Source organism: Grus americana, chromosome 8 (genome assembly GCF_028858705.1).
Source record: "Grus americana isolate bGruAme1 chromosome 8, bGruAme1.mat, whole genome shotgun sequence".
In the NCBI taxonomy this organism is placed as follows: Eukaryota; Metazoa; Chordata; class Aves; order Gruiformes; family Gruidae; genus Grus; species Grus americana.
The window spans coordinates 33,930,181-33,952,934 of record NC_072859.1 but is presented as its reverse complement, the minus strand read 5'-3'; the positions used below and the strand labels follow the sequence as shown (position 1 = coordinate 33,952,934).

At 43.5% G+C, this 22,754-nt stretch overlaps 1 protein-coding gene across 3 annotated transcripts in view; it reads left to right on the top strand.

Moving 5' to 3' along the window:
- The window catches only part of JAK1 (Janus kinase 1), a 63,734-nt gene that overhangs the window by 38,318 nt on the left and 2,662 nt on the right, over positions 1–22,754 (top strand). For 2 of the 3 annotated variants that reach the window (XM_054833122.1, XM_054833124.1), the window contains 20 exons: positions 1,102–1,255; positions 2,832–2,995; positions 3,574–3,916; positions 5,433–5,606; positions 6,339–6,496; positions 7,218–7,341; positions 8,877–9,066; positions 11,053–11,159; positions 12,509–12,655; positions 13,453–13,540; positions 14,050–14,177; positions 17,105–17,240; positions 17,689–17,840; positions 18,807–18,957; positions 19,713–19,807; positions 19,986–20,178; positions 20,841–20,965; positions 21,480–21,652; positions 22,103–22,220; positions 22,594–22,704. In XM_054833122.1, coding sequence (XP_054689097.1) covers positions 1,102–1,255; positions 2,832–2,995; positions 3,574–3,916; positions 5,433–5,606; positions 6,339–6,496; positions 7,218–7,341; positions 8,877–9,066; positions 11,053–11,159; positions 12,509–12,655; positions 13,453–13,540; positions 14,050–14,177; positions 17,105–17,240; positions 17,689–17,840; positions 18,807–18,957; positions 19,713–19,807; positions 19,986–20,178; positions 20,841–20,965; positions 21,480–21,652; positions 22,103–22,220; positions 22,594–22,704 — 3,031 coding nt within the window. The remainder of the gene's footprint in view (positions 1–1,101; positions 1,256–2,831; positions 2,996–3,573; positions 3,917–5,432; positions 5,607–6,338; positions 6,497–7,217; positions 7,342–8,876; positions 9,067–11,052; positions 11,160–12,508; positions 12,656–13,452; positions 13,541–14,049; positions 14,178–17,104; positions 17,241–17,688; positions 17,841–18,806; positions 18,958–19,712; positions 19,808–19,985; positions 20,179–20,840; positions 20,966–21,479; positions 21,653–22,102; positions 22,221–22,593; positions 22,705–22,754) is intronic. The other variant, XM_054833125.1, reaches the window with a different exon arrangement.

The window sequence follows — 22,754 nt, the reverse complement described above, 5'->3', positions numbered from 1 at the left end:
GTCACGATGATGTGAAACAAATTATGTGATGCTCAGTAGTCACTGTCCATCAGAAATGTCTGATGTCACACCACCATTGGTGTTAATGCAGTAATGTATGTATATATACACACACAGTGCAGTAATTCGGCATTGTTTGCTCTTGCTAGTGATGAATGCTTCTCTGGAATTAGATTGACGTATTTTTACAGAAATTATTCCTACTTAGCAGTTGGGTAAATCTACTCTCCTGTAACCTTTTAATTGTAAGTAGTTCATGATCACGTGCAAGGCATGAATCTTTGCAAAAGGCACTTTGATTCAAACCAGATTTAACGAAACTTTACTTGATTTAAATGTTACTAGAACCCAGATAAACACAAATTTCTGGAATAATTTAGGCAAAGATTCTTCAAAAGGTGCTAACAGAGCTTGAGCTCAAAAATTTTATTAATTTTCAGTAGATGCCAACTCCTTTAGCAGGTTTTTAATTAAATAGCTTTGTGTACAGGTAGGAGTAAAAAGCTTGTTTGTAATATACACAGACGATTGACTGTGTCTCTTTAAAACCGTGTGATTTAAATTAGCCTCTTTTTCACCAGCTCCATTGGAAACCAAAGGGAAGCAAAAATTCCAGGGAGTGACACATAGCACAATTCTTCCCTGTGCCTGTAGAGGAGGAGGTCTGAAATCTCGTTAACCCTTTAGTTGAGCCGTTTTATCTTGGAATAGCAGTGCCAGCCTTCGGTTACTGCGTGGTAGATGCTTTACACTCTCTCAAGCTATGACGGAGGTGATGGAAACGTACTTGTCATCTGAGTGGTGCCGCCTTGTTCGGTGGACCGTGCAGAGATAGGACAGGCAGTCAGTCGTGGTATCGTGAGTTAAGAGTGAGATACCGTTGAGTGGAAACGCTGAAGGCCTTTAACTAACATGCTGTTTTTTCCCCAGTTCCTCAGGCCAGGTGTGCAGTTTCAGCAACTTTAAGTTGCAAACTCAGGACAGAAGATTGATGGATTTTGACTTGTAACTGATTTTCTTTTAAAAGTTTAAATTACGTATCTAATGTAAATGGAGGATTTCCCCAAAGGTTTTTAAAGTCTATTCCTCTCTTCTTGCAAGATACTACTTTACAAACTGGCATGGGACTAGTGAAAACGAACCCACAGTGTGGAGGCATTCACCAAGGAAGGCAAAAAACTCTTTTGAGAAGAAGCTGGTGCCGGAAGGAACCCCTATACTTGATGCAAGCTCATTAGAATACATCTTTGCACAGGTAGGAGGTTGCTTGCAAGTATCTCTGCCATTGCAGTCACACAAAAACTATTTGATCCAGTAGAAGCTGCTTTAAAGACCTATTTTCAACCTTTTTAAAGTATATCTGACTTTACCTGTTAGTATTGATAAGTGTTTTCTTCATACTTCTGTGTGGTGGAGAGAAGAGAATTAGCTACATGAAGAACAATCTGCCCGTATGCAGAACCTGTAAAGAAACCGTCTGTCTCACAGTGCAGAAAGGGCTATATTTTTATAGCATACTTTCTTTTATATATTTTTGGATATAAACGCTATCACCTTTTCTTTTGCGAAACATTTGCATGTAGTGACTCTGACATCTCTAGTCCTGTAGATGAACAGCAGCAGTATTAAAACTGACGGTATGGTGTTCTTTCAGTGAGTCTTTTTTACTGTGTGGTGTTACTGACTGATACTACCACTGTCGCACAGCCTGCTTATGTGCAGTTTTTCTTTCTTTCTGTGGTGCCTCCCACTTGATGGTGATACACGCAGCACGCTGGACATGGCGAGTAAGCGAGGTCCCTATTTCAGAAGGCTTGTGCTCTTGTACAAAAAAAAGTTCATATACACACAAATGATTTTGCAAATGAGAAATTGGTTTTGCCGAAGAAATGGGAAGATTGAAGTTGATGAAGGCTTATGAAATGAACAAATTAAATGCACTGGAGAGAGAAAAGTATGTTTACTGTTAATTCTGAGTATAATTACTGCAGAATTTTCAGTATTTGAAATATGGCTGTGTCCTTCAGAAGAGATAGCACAAAGCTGCTCCAGTGAATACTTGTTGTTTTGTTGTGAAACCACAATAAAATACCACATTTTATTTATTTATACCATAGCTACAACTATGTGTGCATTTTAATGGTACCACCTGCATTCTAAACTTATAAAATAAGCAAATATTTTTTTCTGCATAATCAAACTTACAGCTTATTGTGTATGAACATTTCTGTTCATATACACAACTTTGCAAAATCACGTTTTGAAAACATCCTGCAAAACTGTTTCCTGTCTTTTTTTGTTTCGCCTTTTTTTGAGTGCCACCAAAAAGAATGAAAACACCTTTTAAGTTGTGGAATGACTAGGGATCCTAATGGATATTGTCAGACAATACTGCATTAAGCAGGATTTTACTTTTGGGGAATAATATTTAAAAAAAAAAAAAGTCAAACAGAAGAACACTAATGATAGTCTAAGGCAACAGAAATGTCTTTGCTCTTGGGTAACCAAATATTTTTCAGACCTGTACCACAAATCATCATTTCAAAAGACTTCTGTCAGGCACAAATGTTGGTGTTTCTTCTTAATTAGGCAGGGTTTGTGGGGTGCCCAGTGCTTGCCTGTGTTTCTGTTTCACTGATCTAAGAGAAGACTGCATCTGTTGCAGAGCTCTTCCCTTCTTTTCTTCCCCTACCCCTTCCTGTCCTGGCTTTCAGTTTTGGATGACTTTTTTTGCTCGATCAAGCCTGTGATCTTGTGACATATTGCTTGCTCAGAGCTAAACTCTGACAAATACCAAATCTGGTAGCTTTCTTTTTTTGCTTCCTATTAAGGGTCAGTATGACTTAGTGAAAGGTCTGGCACCGATCCGTGATCCTAAAAATGATCAAGAGGTTCACGAAATTGAAAACGAATGTCTGGGAATGGCTGTCCTTGCAATCTCTCATTATGCCATCAAGAAAAACGTGAAGCTCCCAGAGCTTCCCAAGGATGTTAGGTAAGTTGGAATAACTTCTTTGTCACTGCTGGGTCTGCTGTGCTTCACTTCCAGAAGGGATTTTAAGCATTTTAACTTCCAGAGTCTGACTGCACAGGAGTTACAAGCTCCAACGCTACTATTGCTGAGTGGGTCTTCTAAGCTTGTCAGTAGGCATATGTATTAGAAAAGCTGAATTTTTTCTTACCCAGAGAGTATTTGAAGCCTGTGCAGCTAGTGCACCCGGTGTACCAATGTGTTGGATACCGATTGACTTGCTGTAAATTGAGGGCTCTGGGTTAGCAGGTTCAGAAATGGCAGTGGTGTTAAGTGGCGACCTCATGAGAAAACCGTTAGAATAAATTGTGTTATTGATTTGAATGGCCTGTATCCATCTGACGAAAAAGCTTTCAGATGAGGTTGTTATTTGAATTCCTGTTGGGTGCTCATGCTGTAAATCAATGCCACAGTACCAACTGCACAGTGTTTTTACTGCGTCTTGTTCTCTGTAGCTTTCAAAGTAAGGCAGTTGGACGTTTTAGAGAGTTAGAAGCATAGGAGACAATAGTATTAACGCATAGTATTGTTTTTCCTTCCAGTTATAAGCATTACATTCCTGAAACTTTGAACAAGACTATCAGACAGAGGAATTTCTTAACCAGGATTCGGATAAATAATGTTTTCAAGCATTTCCTTAAAGAGTTTAACAACAAAACCATTTGCGACAGTAGCGTGTCTTCACGTGATCTGAAAGTTAAATACTTATCAACGATGGAGACCTTGACTAAATACTATGGAGCAGAAATTTTTGAGACTTCATTTTTGCTGATTTCATCTGAGAATGAAATAAATAGATTTAATTGTGGAGACAATGAGATCTTCCCACTATATGAAGTCATCGTAACGGGAAACAATGGGATTCAGTGGAGGCTCAAGCCAAATGTAAGTATCCCTTGATAAATGGGAATTAGGGGATTGCTTTTGGGGGCATAACAACAGGTAAAAAATGGTCATGATCTTCAGACACTGCAGATCAGCTTTTTATTGAAAGGACTTCTTTCATAGGGTTATAGGATTATGCAGGCTGGAAAGGACCTCAGGACGTTCTCTAGTCCAACGGGTTAGCTTTGAGATCAGACCAGGTTGTTCAGGGCTTTATCCATCCTGGTCTTGAAAGCTTCCACGGATGGACATCCCACAACCTCTGTGAGCAACCTGTTCATCGGGAAAATAGCTCGTACAGTATCTGCCAGCCCAGACACAAGTCTTGAAAGACTAATGTCTGTGGAGGCCCTTCAAGTTCGGTGCTCTGGCTTGGTATCAGAGTCTGTTAATGCTTTTTCTGTATATGGTGCCCCGGATGCCCTGTTTGCTCATACTCATAGACTTTTCATGAATAAAATAAAATACAGGGACATTAAAGCTAAACTTTCTCACGTCAGTGATATTTTATATGTTGTTCCTTGTTTCAGCGCTGCTAATTGAGATCACTTTGCTTAACCTCTTCTGTACTTTGTGTACATAAATATTAAATACACTCTAGGTTTGGAGGGGTTATGGCATGTTCTGCAGCTTTTCTCCACACGTAATATTTGAACAAATAGACCTCTTTTTGCTTGCCTCAGTTCCCCAGAGTGATGAGAACCCTGCTGATAGCTATCTTTTGTAACATAGAAAGTATTGTGCCTCACTCCATTTAGATGTAACCTGACTATCTCTATCTCTGATGGAGAATTTCTGTTTTCAATGATAATATTAATGGGCTGAGGGAAGGAAGAACTGATATTTGAGCAGAAAAGCGTGCAAGAAGTGCAGCCTGTTTCTTGTAAGGCTCCTGTTTCTGCTGATTTATAGATTGTATTTATTCAAATGCCTAAACCAAAGACTTTCATCTCAGTGAGAACCTTTTTGTGACTAGCAGGAAGCTTTGCTCAGCCTGAACGTGGTTTTGTTGGTTTTTTTTTTTTTTTTTAAATAAGTAGTTACTAATAATTTTCAATAATTTTTGACCTGTAAATGCTCAGCTTCATTGTGGTCTGCATACAGAATTTGATCTGCTGTCAGCAGTTCAGGCGTGCAGTGCGAGACGAATGTGGCTCTTGCTTTTGGGCTGAGCTCTGAAAGGGTATTTGAAGTACATAATTTAGAAATTTCAGTAGAACCCTTTCAGCCCTGTACTGCTAACATTATTCCTAGCATACTGAGAGAGGTAGGTTACCTAGCAAATGGCTGGTTTCTTTTATCCTCATGAAAACTGTCTTATGGACAGTTCTTGACCGAAGTATATCTTCGCAATACAGACACACTGAACCTGTAAATGAATTGATAATTCATTGCAAAAAGCATTCAAGTATAAGATAGCTGGATTAATTTGGCATGAATTTTTGTTTTAGCATAAAAACACTGTGCTAAAAACCCGTGGTTTTATTAGTATGCTTTTTCCCAAATATACTTGCAGTCTGTACAGACAGAGAAAGACAAGAAGAAAAAGTCTGATGGCAAAACCAAGAAGGATGAAGAAAAACACAAAATTCGAGACACGTGGAACAATTTTTCCTATTTTCCTGAAATCACCCACATTGTCATCAGAGAGTCTACAGTTAGCATTAACAAGCAGGATAACAAAAGAATGGTAAGAACCAAACCTTGGATAGGTTCCCCTCCCATGGGAAGCTGTACTGACATGGTGTTGTTGGGCAACAGGTGACAACCTCCTTCAGGGACATTTTTTAATGGGACTCTTTAAATTTAACAGTTAAATATGCTGTCCTCAGCACTGTACAGATGCAGAAGTGCTAGTTAGAAGAGCAGCAAGTTGGTGGGCACAGTCGTTTCTCTGCACTTGTTACTGCGTACCACCAGTGCCTGGTGGCCTCCTTGATATGCTTCTCAGCCCGTGACTTGGATAGCCAAAAGCAGCATCAAGAAAGAGGAGCTCAGCAAGGGTGGCAGAGGGAAAGGAGACAAATGCAGAGAGGACTGCAGAGGGAGGGAAAGTCGAGTCTGTTTAGAGAGACCAAATTCTTCTTGCTGTGGGCTGCCAGCTGTACGAATCTGGAAAGGAGCCGCCAGTGCCCTTGGGTTCAAATCCGACGTGACTGCCCCAGTCCAGAATTTCTGGTGTTTCACAAAGGCTGGCACAAGAGTTTGCCTTACAGATCTCATGTAGGATTGCAGCAGAATATAAATCATGCTGGAGAATGGAAGTTTCTAGCCGGTAATGAGTGGGGAGGATAGAGGATGTCAGTAGTTTTCTGAACAATATTTTAGCCACTTCATGCAACAATTGCTGGATATTAAAACATTCCTGAAATGTTTAAGTGGAACCATAAGAATTCTTGACTAAAATATCTTTTTGTTTTAGGAATTAAAATTGTCCTCACATGATGAGGCCCTTTCGTTTGCATCGTTGGTAGATGGATACTTCAGACTTACAGCAGATGCCCACCATTATCTCTGCACAGATGTGGCTCCCCCACTAATTGAGCACAACATAAAAAATGGATGCCATGGACCCATCTCGTTAGTAAAATGTTTGCTTTTTATTTTTCCACTTGAATAATTAGTCCTCTAATACTACTGCATATTGAATCCATTGAGGCAATTGACATTTGGAAGGTTGTTAGCTAACAAGGTTGTAGAACAACTTATTTTTTCTAATGATTAGATGGAAAAAATATCCCTGTTTCTCTCCACATCAACGTACTCATCTGTAAAACCAGTGCTTCCTCATTGTGGGTGTATTTTGAGGCTTACTTCACTAATAGCTATAAAGGTCCTTGTCAGCTGAACAGATGGGATTATTTTAGGTAAACAAAGTTGAACTGTATCTACGCTGATCCTGGGAGTCCTTGGATGGAGGCAAAAAGCCTTTGCCTTTTTTTTTTTAAATAGCTAAGCAATTATTCTCCCTTCTGCTCACCTTTTTGGCTTTTTCTTTTATATTCAAAGATGCAATGTATAGAAAGCTTGAGAACTTACTTGCACACTGTTTTGGATGCAGAATTTCAGCATTAAGCATGCTAAGAGCTTAGTAAAACTTTTCTTCCCTTGCTTTTCTGCAGCTAAATGTGAGCATGTGTAATACACACAATTAAATCATGCTTTAACAATAAATATTTTTAAGTTGTTATACATCTTTGTTCCAGATATAGGTTTACTCTCCTGTGTATTTGCTAATAATAGATTTTGAATGTAACTGCTCATTTGTTAGTTTTCCTCATGTGTACATTGACTCTTTCAGCACGGAATACGCCATCAACAAACTGCGACAGGAAGGGAACGAAGTGGGAATGTATGTGTTGAGATGGAGCTGCACGAACTTTAACCACATTCTCATGACAGTGACTTGTTTTGAAGGCTCAGAGGTACGTCAGGTGTGGCGTTCTCAGCAGTAATCTGATAATGAGCTAAAGACTAGCAGCTCCCGGTAATCCGGGTTGATATATTTATGTTCTTTAGGGCAGACACTCTTATCTGTGATAGCTGATGCAGCAGAGGGTAGATACTTGTACTCACAGCTTCATTTCCCCTGGGCTCCTGTGCTATCTCTACAAATATACTGTATCTGCAAATATGATGTATCACATCCAGAACACTTCCATTCATAGCAATAAAACTGTGCATGAACATGATTGAAATTAAGCTTTTTAAATTCATATGGTGTGAGAATGACATACAGAATTTGTCACTGCAACTTATCTAATGTTTCTTGAACATGGATTTAATTATATGAATGTATTTCTACTGACACACTGTAAAAGAATAGCGCATGAGGACATGTAGAGCATCACAGAAGGGAAAATATACACAGTTTGCTAGTGGAACGTATCTCTTGAAAGATGAGTGATAAGCAAAAGCTGATGAGGTGGGATAGGGAAGGGAACCAGATGGTAATGGTTAGAAGTAGAAAAGAAGAATGTGGGAACTGCACAGAAGTTTGAATTTCACTGACCTCAGCTGGAAGGTGGCAGCTGACTTGCTAGTTTGGGGAAGGTATTTAAAGTGTTCATACAAGAACAGTAATAGCGTAAAAGCATATAAATGGTTTTCTTTCTCTTAGAAAAAAATGTTAATAGAATCAATTATGAGGTCAAGAAGGGACATTTGAAACAAGAAACAACAAAATGATGGAAAAAACCTCTTGGAAATAATAGTCATCCCTCAGCATTGATATTTGGTTAATCTGTAGACATTTGCAAAAAACCCTATATGATCAACACTGCCTTCTAATAGACCGGGCAAATGAGGCATTGAGGCAAGAACTTAATTTTGTCTTCAAGTTGTTCGGCCTCATTGCGAGGCTTAGAGAGGAAAGAGGGAGGTGATGCAAAGCTGCAGTATGGTAGAGGTGAGGAAGCAGGAGGGTAGAACTTGAAAGGGCATGGGCTTGAGAGAGATAAGTACAAAAATTTAGTCATTCTTCCCCCATACCACTGAATGAAACTGGAAGGTTTGAACAACAGCCTGAAATTCTGTTTCACTTTTTGAACGATCTGGGTTGTGAAAGGGAGTTTTGCTATTTTTAAGTTGAGATTTTGTAAGCAGGGTCCAGATTCTGCAATTCTTGACCAAATGAAGAGAAAATTCCTTCTGAAGAGTCAGAGCTTCTGCGTACTCTCGGGCTCTGCAAAACATAGATGCTGTAATTGGACTTGGACAATTAGATCTTTATGTTGCTCTTCTTCCACTCTGTTGTTATTGAGCCTTCCTGGGACTGAAGGTTATGGGAATTTTAGGGCCTTTTTCTACTTTGTTGGAATTTGATTAGAGGACCCTAGCTTAGGAGCAAGTGATTAACGCATAATTTCAAAGGCTTTGGGGGAGCTTTTATGGCTTTACAAACATTCTTTCACTTTAACGATTGTTATTTTGCCTTTTCCCCCCCCCTCCCCCCTAATAGCAGATGATAAATAATTCAGTTCAGTACAAGAACTTCCAGATTGAGGTGAAGAAAGGCGGGTACTTCCTACATGGTTCAGTCAAGTCATTCTCATCCTTAAAAGAACTGATGGATCACCTGAAAGGACAAATACTTCGAACAGACAACATAAGCTTTACACTGAAGAGGTGCTGCCAACCAAAACCAAGAGGTAGTCTGGCCTTTAAGAGAAGCAACAAACTTTGTTGTTGAAAGAAAACAAAACTCCAGAAATAGGAGGCATTCTTAGTGTCTCTGGTTTGTTCTGTATTGTTGTGTGAAGCTCTCTTGTCACTTAAAAAATTATATGTAAAGTTTCTTCCTTTTCCGTGGAGGAGGAGTCTTGTCAAAAAGCAAAAGCAAGCACCATGAACAAGGTTTTAGGGGTTTCCTTTCAATGTTACAAGCTCAGCACAGGATGCTCAGGGGCCCATGCTTCTCATGAGCCTTTTCTGTGTGAACTTTTCAAATGACAGTGAGAAAAGTTCTCGTTTCCCTTATTGCAGCTAAACAGCTGGCCCTGCACTATCGACGGCAGAGGTGGAACTCTAGATTTGTTTAAAAAGAAAATGTCACAGCTGACTCAGAGTCATGGGCCGCAATGCTGCGGTGAAGCAGGGACCATATAAGGTTCTTCCTTTGCTCCACTGAGTCACGTATGCCAAGCTGTGCCGCCACGCATCAGGTTGCGTTCCTCTAGCAAAGGAGGGTTGCGACCTGCAGTTGTGTGGCAGCTTCTGGTTTGAAGCTTCTTTGCTCTCATCACAAGCCGTTGTTTATTCACCTTCACGAAGCAGCAGGGAAGGCTTGGTCCACCACTGCAAGCAGAACAGCCTTGCAGTCGGTAGATCCATCTGTGAGGTCAGATTTTAGAGGGCTGGGACAGTCGTGCATTTGTTAAACTTTTAATGCCAATGCTTAACCAAAACTGTTTGCTATAAATTACACGTGTCTTGCAGCTGAATTTTCTATGAAAGTGGAAACCAAGTGGTGTGATTGTGTTGATCAGATAATGGTTTCCTGTTAGAATAAGGGGAATAACTGAGCTGCATTAATTACCTGCTTGTTCTGACAGTTTCAGAGGAGAGTACTCTGTAGATAGACACTGAGCTTATCAACCCTTTTGAAGAACATTGGTAATTGTGCGGAGCATGGAGAGATTAAACATTTTGATAACACTTTGACAGCTGTATTTGCAATAAAATAAAACGGGTCAAGGAGTTGACTGCTCACTTCAGCTTTTTATTGGCATTAGTTACGATGGGATCCAGTGTAATAGCTACGCTGTTCCCTGTTCTCTCTTCCCTGTTTTTTTTTTTTCTTCTTTTTGAATCTATTTAATTGGTTATTCACAAAGAAGTTTAGGGGATGCAGAAATAAAGCAGTTTTTCCAGTGTATGGTTCACTACCAATTGCTGTTGGAGTGCTAGATCATGATTTAGCCCTGACGCATGTGTTGTGCTCCTAGTAATGGGAAGGCCAGATGCACACAGACATCCGAAAGCATCGTATCGTAATGAATAACGCCTGCTGTCAAACACAGGAAGACAAAATTCACGTGCAAGACTTTTGGATCTAACCATGCCTTTCCCTGGCCAGAAGCAGTGGGGAGGAAGCACCGGACTTCAGAGTCTTTTCTTTCTGTTCATTTCCCACTCCCTAGTTTAATTCTAGTGCTCTGGAAATGAACTGTTTCCCAGAGTGCAAGCAATTTCCAAGGAAATGAAGAGAGGAAATGAGACTCCAGTGACCCCTTACCCATCTGCACGCTGAAAAGGAGACGTACCTGTTGGCAGGAGGGAGTGTGTGGTGTTGTACTTCATGTACAGCAGAGGTATTGCCTCCTTCAGTCCCGGGGATTTCTCTGTGCAGTAAACACTGTTCAGTTTCTTAATAGCAGCCCCAGTATGGCTAACATTAACATTGTGTATAGAATATAAAATACGTAGCTCTGCTTTAGTGAATTCTCTGTTGAATGACAGGATAGAAGTTGCTTGAACAGAAGTTAAGTCAAAGTTTCTTCTTTTCTCCCTCGTCCTCATTCATTTGGGGATTTACCTTGCAGTGAGCATATACAGTGAGTGATGTTATTGACTGAAAAGGGTGAATGCAGTTATCTTCAAAGTCTTAAAGAATATTTTCTCTCCCTGCCTTCCAGAAATCTCCAACTTGCTAGTTGCAACCAAGAAGGCACAGGAATGGCAGCCCGTTTATCACCTAGGGCAGCTGATTTTCCATCGAATCCTCAAGGAAGAAATCATGCAGGTAAACAGCTGCTTAACTGTGTTTCTCTCTTATAATCAAAGTAGTGTGGCAGCCCGCCGTACCCGGTCAAGTCATACAAAATCACCCCATTCTGGCTGGTTCTTCCATTTCTCCTCAACAAAACTTCATTTGAATCTTAATTATTGCAGAATCTAAATGTTTATATATCCTTGTGGGGAAAAAGGAGAGAAGCTTGGAAGTGATGCCTTTCACTAGAAATCAGATTGATATTTGAGCAATTTTTTAAAGTCTGTGGAAAGAGGTGCTTCTAAGGTCATTCTTAAAAAATCATGAAAGTCTTAAGAGCTGCTTTTTCTACCTGGTTTGTTCTTAAACAGGGCTGTATCTTTTAAGGCCTGATGATCTTTAAGCTCCCTTCCAACCCAAACCATTCTATGATTCTATACCAGAGAAACAAGGAACTTGAGGTTTAAGATAATATCCCACAGTTAAAAAAAAACCAAACCAAAAAGTGAAATATTCAAAAGCTCTGAAGAGTCTTACCATTCAAAGTTTTGTGTTCCAAACTGGTTTAGCATCCAAATTTTCCCAAATTCTCCGACAGTTTGCAGTTGGTGATGCAGGTGACCTGAATAAACTTCAAAAACACACAGTGGCTCAAATGCACAAATGACATTTAATGTTTCTAAAAGACCTGAGCTCTTAAATCATGCAGTTAGCTTCTCCAGTTAAATAAAAAGTTTTGGGTTGGTTGGTTTTGGGGGGTTTGGGGTTTTTTTGGGTTTTTTTTTGGGGGGGGGGTGTTTGTGGTTTTTTTTGTTTGTTTGTTTTTTTAAATTGCATCACTGACTGGGGAGGACAGATGCAGATTAATTAATTGTTTTTTGATTGGTATATTTACAGTCAGTATGCAGGCTTCCTGCAAAAGTATCCCAAGGCGGAATCCTCTGTTATTTAGGAGGAAATTGCTTTCCCAAACAAAGTGTTCCATTGAAATATTACTTCCTCTAACTTTTGGAAACACATTAAAGATTGCCTCAATAGCAGCTTATTGTAAATAAGAGGCCAGTTACTCATTTGGTGTTTAGTCTAGTGACGTTAAATCACAGTGAACCTGTCTGATGTTAATGGAGATCTAATAGCCTTTTAATATCAAATGAGTTTACAGTGGTGTGGTCAGAGAGCCCACTGAAGTGAGGAAAAACCACGCTGTCATTTGGTTTCTTGCTGTAATAATTTCAAGTCTTTATGTAGCTAGATCAAGTGGAGGGCTAAGTCCACTCTCCACTTGGAGAAGCAGAATAGAGTGCAGATTCAAGTATTTTTGTAAATCTACACTTGTTTGCTTCGTGTCCTGTTTGAAAAATATATGGTGTGTTACATCTTAGGGCGAACATCTTGGAAGAGGGACAAGAACACAGATTTACTCAGGGATTCTCAACTGCAAAGATGATGAGAATGAAGGATATCAAAATGAAAAAGAGATTAAAGTTCTCCTCAAAGTCTTGGACCCCAGCCACAGAGACATTTCTTTGGCAAGTTTTCTCCTTTTTGTTTGTTGTACTACAAATACTGGGCCTCACCATGCTGTACGTGGTTAACTATGAAAAGCCTTTTAAAAAAAAAAAAAAAATGGGGGTTGTGTAAGGGAATGGGGAAATGCTGAAGATACATCTCACCGTTTTAGGCAGTCAAATCCATCATGGACCAGCATTATTGAGACACTTGGTAAGCTGATCTCATCATGATCTCATCAGTCAGGCAGCAGCAGTGGGTCTGGCTGGGGCACGCCAGTGCTGACCTCCAGCCCTCACGCACGCAGACCATAAGCACAAGGAAGATGGACCCAGCCCTTTCTGTGCCGTCATACCCACACCTGCAGTCTGGCAGCTGTGTCAGAGCCATGGTGTTCAGTGAGGGTACGGCCGCCTACCAGAACTTACCTCCGCCTTGCACGTTGAGCTGGGAGTCTGTCACCAGTTCTGTCATTGACACGGCCCCAGGCAGGATGCTTGTTCTGCGTTTTGCCTCGTCATCTAGTAAGAGAGGCTCACGTGTCACGCAGGGGATGCTAAGACCTAGCGTACGCACGTCTGTGAGAGTGCAGGGCAGAGCAGCGGTTGCTTACATTACCTAGCGAACAGCTTCTCTGACAGCACTCCGCTGCAGTGGGACAGCACATCCCTACCATCATTGGCCCTTTATGTTACTGGAAAGCACAGTGATCTTTTGCAAATGTTTTTGTTACTTGATGCTCTGTATTTGTTAAACACTTGGGTGACTGCCACAACAACCAGCAGTTTAATGGCTAACCTCTTTCACTTTCTAACAGGCGTTCTTTGAAACGGCCAGCATGATGAGACAGGTGTCTCACAAGCACATTGTCCTCCTCCATGGAGTCTGTGTCCGTGACGTTGAAAGTGAGTTCAGTGAACGTCTCTCTAGGCAGCAGCACGCTTAAGCGGCAGGCTTGGCAGGGGCAGGGCAGCTGTTCAGTTCAGTGCTGGCACGGAGCGGGTGGGTTTAGCAGCTGCTGCCACTTGATTTTTCAGTGCAGACAGAAGTGGAATTGGAACAGCAAGGCAGCAGTCCTTGCTACTCTCTGAGTAAGTGCCTCTCAGGATGTGATTCCTTCAGGTTGGGATGCTGGAGTGATAGTGGTGGTGTCAATACAAACCGGCCTTCTGGCTGAACTTATTTTCCTGGGAAGGCTTTGCCCCGTGGTCTTTGAAATGCTTTGTTCCGGGTTTATTGTTCATTTACTACATAAAGCCACTCTTCTTCGCCTTTTAATTTGGTCTCTGAGTGCTGAAATAAAGATGTGTTATAACCAGCTTGCCTGAAGGGGAGGGGAAGATGGTAACAGGCCTGTTCGATCACTCCAGACACTGGTTATTGCAATCCTGACTTTATGCATCTGACTTTGTAGATATCATGGTTGAAGAGTTTGTTGAATCTGGGCCTCTGGATCTGTTTATGCGTCGGAAGAGTGAAGTTCTGACAGCTCCTTGGAAATTCAAAGTTGCCAAGCAACTTGCAAGTGCACTAAGCTACTTGGTAAGAAGCACCTTGACAAAAGCATTGCCTACAGCTGCTGCAATCTAATGCTGCAGAGATTTCATGTGCATTAGTAACTAATGTCCTTTCTCAGGTAGTGGGATGGTGCATTTTTGTGGTGGGTTGACCCTGGCTGGAGGCCAGGTGCCCACCAGAGCCGCTCTCTCACTCCCCTCATTCACTAAACAGGGGAGAAAAGGCATAACGAAATGCTTGTAGGTCGAGATAAGGACAGGGAGAGATCACTCACTAATTATTGTCACAAGAAAAACAGACCGAACTTAGAGAGGGAATTCATCTGATTTATTACTAGGCAAAACAGAGTAGAGGAATGAGAAAATAAAATCAACTCTTAAAACACTTCCCCCCACCCCTCCCATCTTCCCGGGCTCAACTTCACTCCCGGCTTCAACCTTCCCCCCCTCAGCGGCACAGGGGGACGGGGAGTGGGGGTTACGGTCAGTTCATCTCACAGTGTTTCTGCCGCTTCTTCATCCTCAGGGGGAGGACTCCTCTCATCGTTCCCCTGCTCCAGCATGGAGGCCCTCTCACGGGGTGCAGACCCTCAGGAGCAAACTGCTCCAGCGTGGGGTCCCCCACGGGGTCACAAGTCCTGCCAGCAAACCTGCCCTGGCGTGGGCTCCCCTCTTCACGGGTCCACCGGTCCGGCCTGGAACTTGCTCCAGCGTGGGCTTCCCACAGGCCACAGCCTCCTTCAGGTGCCTCCACCTGCTCTGGTGTGGGGTCCTCCACGGGCTGCAGGTGGAATCTCTACACCCCTCATCCTTCCTCCATGGGCTGCAGGGGGACAGCCTGCTTCACCATGGCCTTCACCACGGGCTGCAGGGGGATCTCTGCTCCGGCGCCTGGAGCACCTCCTCCCCCTCCATCTGCACTGACCTTGGTGTCTGCAGAGTTTCTTACATCTTCTCACTCCTCTCTCTGGCTGCAAAAGCTCTCTCTCTTTAAGTGTTTTTCTTCTTCTTAAATATGTTATCACAGAGGCGCTGATTGGCTTGGCCTTGGCCAGCGGCGGGTCCGTCTTCGAGCCGGCTGGCATTGGCTCTGTCAGACACAGGGGGAGCTTCTAGCAGCTTCTCACAGAAGCCACCCCTGTAGCCCCCCCGCTACCAAAACCCTGCCACGCAAACCCAACACATTCCACCCCTCGCCTCTGTGAATCACATATTTAAGAATTATTAAAATATACATTCAACACAAAAACTACACACACACTAATCTCATCAACGAGGAAAAAGAATAAGAATTCCCCCCACCAGAATCAAAGCAACACTATCACAACACCAAACAAGACTGGACAATACACACAGAATCCACCTCTTGTCCCTTCACCAATATTTTGCTCTCAAGCTAAGTTCAGTCAATGTTTTGCCCGTTACCTCCTCCAATTACTATCCTTATCTTGATTTTCTCATGCCCCATGTTGGGCACCAAAAAGGACTCTGGTGGGTTGACCCTGGCTGGGGGCCAGGTGCCCACCAGAGCCGCTCTCTCACTCCCCTCATTCACCAAACAGGGGAGAAAAGGCATAACGAAATGCTTGTAGGTCGAGATAAGGACAGGGAGAGATCACTCACTAATTATCATCACGAGCAAAACAGACCAAACTTAGAGAGGGAATTCATCTGATTTATTACTAAGCAAAACAGAGTAGAGGAATGAGAAAATAAAATCAACTCTTAAAACACCTCCCCCCACCCCTCCCATCTTCCCGGGCTCAACTTCACTCCCGGCTTCAACCTTCCCCCCCCTCAGTGGCACAGGGGGATGGGGAGTGGGGGTTGCGGTCAGTTCATCACACGATGTTTCTGCCGCTTCTTCATCCTCAGGGGGAGGACTCCTCTCATCGTTCCCCTGCTCCAGCATGGAGTCCCTCTCACGGGGTGCAGACCTTCAGGAGCAAACCGCTCCAGCGTGGGTCCCCCACGGGGTCACAAGTCCTGCCAGCAAACCTGCCCTGGCGTGGGCTCCCCTCTGCACGGGTCCACCGGTCCGGCCTGGAACTTGCTCCAGCGTGGGCTTCCCACGGGGTCACAGCCTCCTTCAGGTGTCTCCACCTGCTCTGGCGTGGGGTCCTCCACGGGCTGCAGGTGGAATCTCTACACCCCTCATCCTTCCTCCATGGGCTGCAGGGAGACAGCCTGCTTCACCATGGCCTTCACCACGGGCTGCAGGGGGATCTCTGCTCCGGCGCCTGGAGCTCCTCCTCCCCCTCCATCTGCACTGACCTTGGTGTCTGCAGAGTTTCTTACATCTTCTCACTCCTCTCTCTGGCTGCAAAAGCTCTCTCTCTTTAAGTGTTTTTCTTCTTCTTAAATATGTTATCACAGAGGCGCTGATTGGCTTGGCCTTGGCCAGCGGCGGGCCCGTCTTAGAGCCGGCTGGCATTGGCTCTATCAGACACAGGGGAAGCTTCTAGCAGCTTCTCACAGAAGCCACCCCTGTAGCCCCCCCCCGCCACCAAAACCCTGCCACGCAAACCCAACACAATTTTATATTCATTATGTTGCTTTAAATAAGGAAAAAGGCTCTCGGAGCAGGTGATGAGCTCCTCTTTTACCAGCCCGCCAAACAGTCGATGTGCTTGCATTTGCCACCAGCTCTGGTATGTGCCTGGGGAATCTGTCACAGCTTCCCCTTTCTGCAGTGTGCTTTTTGTGAAAAAAGAATATAATGTCAATGTTTTTTCCAAAATGCTTCAGCTCTACAAATACTTAAGTGTGATCAGTATGTTTCCTTACTCTTCCTTTCCATGTTTTTCTCTAGGATAATTTCTTCCAAGCTGTATTCTTGGTTTTCAGCTTGGGAGTATTGTACAGTGATCCCCTATGCTATGGGTTCGTTAGAGCACTCGCAGAGCACTGCTAGCTCACTGCACTCACTACTCTTTTCCTCCCTTACTGTAGGAGGATAAGGATTTGGTACATGGAAATGTGTGTACTAAAAACATCCTACTGGCAAGAGAAGGAATTGACACTGAGTACGGTCCTTTCATAAAGCTGAGCGACCCAGGAATACCAGTGACTGTGCTGACCAGACAAGGTACGGGACAGGAATCAGATTTCTCTCTTCAGTGTCAGTGTGGTGGGGAAGGGGAAAGGAAGAAGTATCATTTCTGCCAGCTAGAACTGGCTCTAGAATAGAAGTAATCAGCTTTTGTGAATCTGAAAAGTACACGGAAAGTAAAGGAGTGTTGCTGATGGTGGGTGCTTGCATTAGTGTTTCTTAAAAAGTCATGTTAAATTTAGTGAGACAGTGCACAGGGAATCTCGGTTTCCGGATGGCTCAAGGCACAAGCTTGTAAGAGCCACAGAACATCCTTCTGAGAACAGGGATTTGAGAATCAAGTTTTCCCTAAAACTGGACAAATACTGCAGCTTTATTTTTTTAGTTAAACAGCTGTTAGGCTAGAATAATTAAGGTAGAAGGCTGGCTTTTTTAGTCATTTGATATTAACTCCAAAATGCTTTGATTCTGTGTTTTATCTAAGAATGTGTCGAGCGAATCCCCTGGATTGCACCTGAATGTGTTGAAGACTCCAAAAATTTAAGCGTTGCAGCAGATAAGTGGAGTTTTGGCACAACACTGTGGGAAATCTGCTATAATGGAGAAATACCACTGAAAGACAAGACGTTAGCAGAGGTAAAACTACATTACATAAACTTTACCTTGACATCCCAGATCCATCCGCTTTGGCATTTGAGTTTCCATGCCCAGCTTGAGTTGCTTTCAACTTACATGAAAACCAGCTCTTCTGGACTCAATAAGGCGCTGCTCCACCTAAATTGCCATGGGTTGCAGCGGGAATTCTTGTCCTTACTATAAAAATTGCTAGTTATTGTTTCAACCTGACCTTGTTGGTGATTTTCAACACTCAGCATAGTAACAATTAAACAGAACTTCTGATGCTCTCGCACCCATCCTTTTCTAACCCACGCGTCCAGTTATAAACTGACTGAAGTTCTGCTTAAGAGGACCTCGGCCTAACTTCCAAACGTGCTTTTTCTTGCTTGAAGTTTTGCTGTGTTGGGAAAGCGATGGAGCAAGGCAGCTGCTTTTTGTCTGAAGGAAGTGACTGAGTACTTGAGTCACTGCCTGAGTTGTTTTAACAGGAGGTAGCTGACAGGAACTTGCTGCCCTGGCTACAGTTCCCTCCCTGCACATGGCAGGCGGCCGGTGTAGTTCTGCAGAGCTTAGAAAATGCGTGAGCCCACCCTCATCCCATCTGCCCTGAAGCTGGAACCTTCTCGGGGGTTGTGAGGAGCAGCCAGTATTGTGTTGTTTCCTTGGCAAAGCATTTCCACGTGGCCATTTGTCCCAGTGCATAAGTAACGTGGCAAACCTGGCAGAAAAATAACTTCTGAAGGGTGAAATCTTCAGCGCATTTTAGAAGTTTCACGTGTTCTAAGTGGTTGCTCCGAACTGCACCGGATTCAGCACAATAATAATTCTTTACTGGTAGGAGATGGTTTAGTTACTGCTGAAAAGGAGGATTTCCTTGGCAGAGTTAAGTAACAGTTCACAACGGTCCCATCTCCTGATGCAGAACATGGGTTTATTAAGTTAAAGGCTAAAATTGACGCGGGAGTTTCCATTTGCACCTTACAGAAGGAGAGGTTCTACGAGGGGCATTTTGTGTTGACAACGCCATCGTGCAAGGAACTAGCTGACCTGATGAAACAGTGCATGAACTACGACCCCCATCAGAGACCCTTCTTCAGAGCAATCATGAGAGACATCAACAAACTGGAGGAACAAAGTAAGGCCTGGTTTTGCTTCTCGGCTGGATCAGGGAGGGATAAGGAAGGTTGGTTTATTTGGCTGAGCTGGGCACCGTGCAGCAGCATTCCTCTGGGTGTATGGCTGTACTGACAGGCGCGTGTTGTGTCCCTACAGCAATGGGACTAACCCTTTCTGTAGATAAGTGCAAATAGGATGTGAGTGTTTAAGTCATACCGAATGTATGGTGTAAGTTGTGTTGGTGTTACCGCCGTTTCATTCAATGGTCCGTGTTTTATACAACAGCTTAAGTTAGTTTCAAGGCAGTCTTTGAGCTCCGTGACATTTCCATAGGAGTCTTTTTACTGAATCGGAGCATCAACACAGGTGACTCGGTTTCCTTTGAAATTACTACAGAGCAATTAACAGGTGATCAGTGTGTAGTGAGGGCAAAATTTGACTTCCATACCTAGTACAAATAATCATAGAAGCTGAATAACTACTGCAGGGTGGGAAGTGTGTCGAGAGAAAACAGAATCAGAACCTGGAAGAAGACCCAGTGAGCAACCCACAAAGTGAGGGAGATCAGCCCGTGATGGACTGGCACGCACAAGCAAAGGAATTCCCTGTCAAGAAGCAGGCAGGATTTAAATAAAGTTGTGACCATAGGGATAGAAACACATTCACAGTGGCAGACTGAACATGAGCAAGGATGCCTTGAAGTGTCAAGGCCAAGATGTCCTTACAGAAATCTGCCTGATCTGGGACACACTTATTTTTTTTTTCCACTCCCAGATCCCGATATCGTCTCAGAGAAGAAGCCCTTTACAGAGGTTGATCCCACACTCTTTGAAAAACGTTTCTTGAAAAGAATCCGTGATTTGGGAGAGGTAAGAGTAACGTCAGATACGGAACACCGCTAAGTGTTCCTGGGGGTGTTTACACTGTGTGCGCCTCCTGGGTCACAACAGGAAGATGTGACTCGTAAATGCCCAAAACAGTGTGTCAGCGGCACTGTGGTTCGCGAGTATTGTGACAAATAATGCTATCTTTTTCTTGTACAATTAGGGCCACTTTGGCAAGGTTGAACTCTGCAGATATGACCCAGAAGGCGACAATACAGGGGAGCAAGTGGCAGTTAAATCTCTAAAGCCAGAGAGTGGAGGGAATCACATCGCTGATCTCAAGAAGGAAATAGAAATCTTGAGGAATCTTTATCATGACAACATTGTCAAATACAAGGGAATTTGCACAGAAGATGGTAAATCTTCATGTATGATATTAATAGTGTACGCTAAAAGGGTTTTCCTTCGAAAAGGAAGCATTTTAAAAAGCAGAACGGTCTTAGTTCGGTCTCAGGCGTTTAGGTTTTGTCTCCATGGAAGCAGCAGCAACGTATCTCTCAAGTCCCTCCTCCTGCCCGTTTGTGCGCGTAGCTAACTTAGATGTGAGCGCCGTTGTGTGCGTAGCTCACTTAGATGTGAGCACCGTTGTGTGCGTAGCTCACTTAGATGTGAGCACCGTGTTGATGTTCTCACCAAATCCATTGGAAGGAGCGAGCCCCTGGGCAGGCTGGCGGTGTCTGATCCAGGAGCGAGCTGGCTGGTGCAGCTGGGTCGTAACCCTGTAAACCCAGAGGTCGTTATTGGAGGCGTATGGTATTGTTCATAGAACAAAGCTCTATTGCCTTCTGGTTTTGCCTTTGCAGTAGTGATTGTTCTAAGTCAGTATTTGAAAACTTTAAGACCTTTAAGTTCAGTAACTGCGCTGGCAGGAAGAGATTGTCCCTGGATTGGTGCAGTGACTGATAATGGGAGTTAGCCTAGTGTCTGACTGTTGTAACTGCTACCGCTGCTGTGGGCTTGTACAGAAGTTACTGTGTTAATGACGTATCTGCAAATGAAACACACCCTCTGTTTTCAGGAGGAAGTGGGATTAAACTCATCATGGAATTTCTTCCTTCTGGGAGCCTAAAGGAGTATCTCCCACGGAACAAGAACAAAATCAATCTCAAACAACTTCTCAAATACGCTGTTCAGATCTGCAAGGTGAGCCTGGCACCAGAGCCAGCCTGGCACTCTTTGATTAGTTTAATACTTAATTTAATGGGGTGGGGAGGGGAAGAGAGGCTTGCTTGATGAACAAACCCATTCTCCCTTCTTTGTCCCCAAGGACCTGAATCCTAAAGCAGTCTCCCTTGTGCTTCAGGTGCTACTGGCACAAAGATCAGCCAGGGAATAATTACCAGCTTCCCTTGCATAAAAGTTTACTATGGGAAGAAGTTGTTCCTACTGCAGAGTTTGAAGTATTAGGGATGGCCCTTAGAAAGGGTGTGCTGGCAAGAGGGGAGGAAGGAGCAACGTGCAAGTTAAACTCAGCCTTTGGGTTAAAGGGGGGTGACAGAAAAAGGACCCTGGAAAGTGCCAACAGAGGGAGAACCTGCCATGGGAACCTGGATAGAGCATTACCACATGAGCAAGGGAGCATTTGAAGGAGAAGTTGGAGAAAAACTGTGACTTAAGTTTTGGCGAAACTCCCATGAAAGGCTTTCTTCTCTCTCAGGGAATGGACTATTTGGGCTCCTGTCAGTACGTACACCGTGACTTGGCAGCAAGAAACGTCCTTGTTGAAAGCGAGAACAGAGTGAAGATTGGAGACTTTGGTCTCACCAAAGCGATCGAGACCGACAAGGAGTACTACACTGTCAAAGACGACCTCGACAGCCCTGTTTTTTGGTAGTAACTTGTTTTCTTTAACCAGACTGCGCAGCGGGATAACGTCTCTGCTCCTGTAGACTGGGGCTTTTAAGCTTCATGAAGATTTTTCCTGTTTTGGTTAGAGGCCTAAACAAAGATACAACATCAGAGCAAGGAAGAGGCACCTGGTAGACTATACTTATCTGCTCTTGTGCTGTTTATTTCTTCCTGCGCTTCGTGATCCGTTTTCCCACAATCTTGGTTTTGTCTCCTTTAGTTGCACAGTTGACTTGCTGTGGAACAGTTGTACCTTGTTTACTGCTTCTGTGGCACCCCGGGCCCTGTGGGCACATCAGTTTATGTACAAGGACTCTACAAACACAGAACGTGCCTCTAGTGGGTTTTTTTTAGATGCGTACGGGTTGTGCACGTATGAGTAGATCTGTGCGTCTCGGAATAAAGTTTAACGCCATTATGTTGTGTCCCCAGGTATGCTCCAGAGTGCTTGCTTCAGAGTAAATTTTATATCGCCTCGGATGTCTGGTCGTTTGGGGTGACGCTGTATGAACTGCTGACCTACTGCGATTCCGAGTCCAGTCCCATGGCAGTAAGTGGTTGTGAAAGAAATTGCTGCTCAAACTGCTTAAATCAGATTTTTAAATTTTTTATTATTAGTAGTATTTTTGGAAACAAGAAGTGGAAGGAATCTCTTTATCTTATAAAAACCACCCTCCTGGTTATCTTTCACTAAAGACCCTGTGCAGAGATAAGTTGTGGTGACTGCGTGTCCTGTGAGGAAACTGTATTTATAAACGTTACCGTCTGTTTTCTCGTGTGAGGGTATGGTGCACGGTCTCTGTACGACAGGCATCTACTGTTTGCTTTCATTCTGAGATTCAAACGTCATCTTAATGTCAAATTGGAAGGGCCTGGGTTTGCGCAGGGTCAGGGGTGCGCAGCTGACTCCTCTCTTTTCACAGGAGTTCTTGAAAATGATCGGCCCCACGCAGGGACAGATGACAGTAGCACGGTTGGTGCGGGTCTTGCAAGAGGAAAAGCGTTTGCCACGTCCGCCCAACTGCCCGGAGGAGGTAAGGGATGGATTTGATAATGGTGTCCTCCTTCCTTGGACACTAAATTA